This window comes from Propithecus coquereli, unplaced genomic scaffold (assembly GCF_000956105.1).
Source record: "Propithecus coquereli isolate 6110/MARCELLA unplaced genomic scaffold, Pcoq_1.0 Scaffold54, whole genome shotgun sequence".
Taxonomy (NCBI): Eukaryota; Metazoa; Chordata; class Mammalia; order Primates; family Indriidae; genus Propithecus; species Propithecus coquereli.
In genome coordinates this window covers 3,681,767-3,684,471 of record NW_012151285.1, presented here as the reverse complement: position 1 = coordinate 3,684,471, position 2,705 = coordinate 3,681,767, and the positions used below count along the sequence as shown (strand labels likewise).

Genomic DNA, 2,705 nt, shown 5'->3' with positions numbered 1-2,705 from the left:
AATCTTAGGAATTCCTAAAGACAGAGTTTCATAGGTAAGTCTAGTTACAATTCTTCCAACAATCTGTGGGGTTCACATCTCACCAGATCAGAGTTCTATAATACTAAGAAAGAAGAAATAAACCAAAAATGGAATTGTGTCACTAATGAAAGGAGGAAGGAACTTTTTTTAGCATTCCACAGCTAAGAAATGTTCTTATTTATAATCAGCCATAGAGAAACACCAACAATTGCAGTATATTCAGGTTAAGTTTGGGACATTTCTAGAAAGTTTTTAAACTTAAATATCAATATAAAAATAAAAATGTTTGGGCATTACCCTATCCTGGTTGTACAGGCTGAAATCAGAACAAAATTTGGTTAAAGTCAATCATTACAGGTTGAAAACAGTTGATGAATCCAAGAGCATAAAAGCACAGTAAAATAAATAACCAGAACAAGAGTATTGATGCTGAATGAAATAAATTTATTAGGAGACTACGAGTAAAACCCCTTCCTCCCCATGCCCAATTCGTAATACACTGATGATGTGTAGAAGTTAACAGCACATGAGCAGAGCAACCTTGGGAGACAAACAATTTGTTTCACTGCTAAAATTCAGGGATGAAAAAAATATATATCTTGCTTCCTTTGGCTGTAGATGGCTATCATCACTTCAGCATTTTGGTCCAGGGTGACTTGACCAGAATCATGGACAACAAGGACCACAGTAAGACGTCAGCAAGAAGATGGAAGACATATCGTCCACACACATTGGGAGGCAGGAAGACAGTCATTACTCTTCAGGTTGTTCTGTGCACAGAGAACTGATTGGGAGTCCTGTAGTCGCTGGAGCCATCGGTCCATCAGTAGGTGCTGTAGCCGAAGCCAGAGCCAGAGCCCCATGGCCTGTAAAAGCTGCCACCATAGCAACCGCACAAGTCGTTGAAGTTGCTACCACCAAAGCTGTAGCCCAGGGAGCTGTAGCCATTGCATCCAAAACCATAGTTCAGGGGAGAGCCCAGAGGCACGACACAGTTCAGGGGAGTGGCTCTGAAGGTCCTGTGGAAGTTGGTTCCATAGGAAGGATAGCCTGGGAAGTAGCTTCCACAGCAGAAGTAACGAGTCATGGTGGCAGGAGTTGAGAAGGATTTGGATAGATTGTCAAGAACGAAGTACCTGAGTGTGAATGAAGGTCTCCTCCTGCACAGGGCTTTTTATACCCCAAGCTGGTGGGCAAAACACGCCTGTCTAAACATCTTCCCACAGATTTGCATAAGTAATCTCATTATTTTATAATAAAACGCTTATAAAGGAACCCACAGACTCATTGCCCACATTTTTGTTGGCTTTTCTGGGTCTCATCTTCAAAGCTAACAACCATACATGACACGCAGTTGAGTTTTTTTCATCACTGTCCCATAGTTTAACTACTGTGCTGATTGCATCACTTGGAACTCTTTAAATCCTCTGATTACAAATTCCTCCCAACTAATCTAGCTAGACAAAAAAGGCTTTCGCAAGTATGTGAACACTTCAAGTCAAGCCAAAGCCATATATTGAGATCTTTTGGACATCAATTTAAAACATTAAACTGAAATTCTATGGCCTCTTGAAAGTCACTCCATATGCCATTTATAAACAATGGTATGCCAACTAATTAATGGGTACAGAGTTTCCTTTAGGGGTGAAGAAAATCATTTGGAACTAGATAGAAGTGTTGGTTATGACACATTTTGAATGTACTAAACACCACTGAATTGCTCACTTTAAAATGGCTCATTTTATGTTATATATATTTCGCCTCAATAATTTCTTTTAATTTTAAAAAGCATTATACTACATAAATCCATCCAAACCCATCTTTTTACACAGGCTGCAAGGGCATCAAACAATAAGTTGGCTGGGGATAACCTACTAGCAATTTTCATCATTTTATTTATGAGCATCCTCTTTGTTAACATATATTTGACTTTTCACGGAGAACATACAATCTTTCATTGTAAATCATCTTGAATATTGCCAAATTGTCTTGCTATGGGTTTGCCATACTGGCGCTAAGTGGAATGACACCCAATTTTAAAGTCATGTTATACCATGTTTGGTTCTTACTGACCTAATAAAACACGCCTGAATGCCATGATCCATCATGAAATACCAGTTATATTTAAGTATTCAGCACTTCCTTCTGCTTCCACTCTGCCCTATAGGACTATTTCTCATAATGAAGGTAAACCAGGAAGAATTTGAGCTCAGCAAAGCTAAGTCTATTCCAATTCAAATGTTTAGCAGATAATCTTTTTTGTATGTGAGTAAGATTCAGTATTACCTGAAAGTAGAAGAAAAAAACTTCCTGAATACAATTTCTTTTGTTTATTCTCCCCTTAATGGACAATATAGGCAAAACTAATTATTTTCATCAGAACATCTCTTTTTTTAAAATTCTACCTCTCTCAGATTCTCTGACAGAAGAGCTGCCTACAGAACATTTTATAAGTGTATATGGTTTCTTTTATTCTACAAATTAATTAACATGTCATGAGAGTTTATATTTAGAGAGAATTAAAAAATAAGGTCTATTTTCAAATTCAGTTTGAATGAATTAAAATGGTAAAATACTGTGTCCTCAAGGGTGCAAATGATATAAACTCCACATCAGATAATCTGGAAAACTCAAAAATATGTTTATGAGTAGGAGAGGGCAAAGGTGACTAAGAATTAAATGTG

The 2,705-nt window shown here is 37.3% G+C and overlaps 1 protein-coding gene across 1 annotated transcript; it reads right to left on the bottom strand.

The window, feature by feature from the left end:
* Window positions 1-447: 447 nt before the first annotated feature.
* Window positions 448-1,136, bottom strand: LOC105820815 (keratin-associated protein 7-1). The gene has a single exon (XM_012657376.1). It carries the CDS (start codon window positions 1,106-1,108, stop codon window positions 845-847), a length of 264 nt encoding a protein of 87 aa, XP_012512830.1. The 5' UTR covers window positions 1,109-1,136; the 3' UTR covers window positions 448-844.
* Window positions 1,137-2,705: the final 1,569 nt, after the last annotated feature.

Bases quoted from the DNA above. Each gene is read 5' to 3' on its own strand.
- LOC105820815 (XM_012657376.1), bottom strand. From the start codon at position 1,108: ATGACTCGTTACTTCTGCTGTGGAAGCTACTTCCCAGGCTATCCTTCC.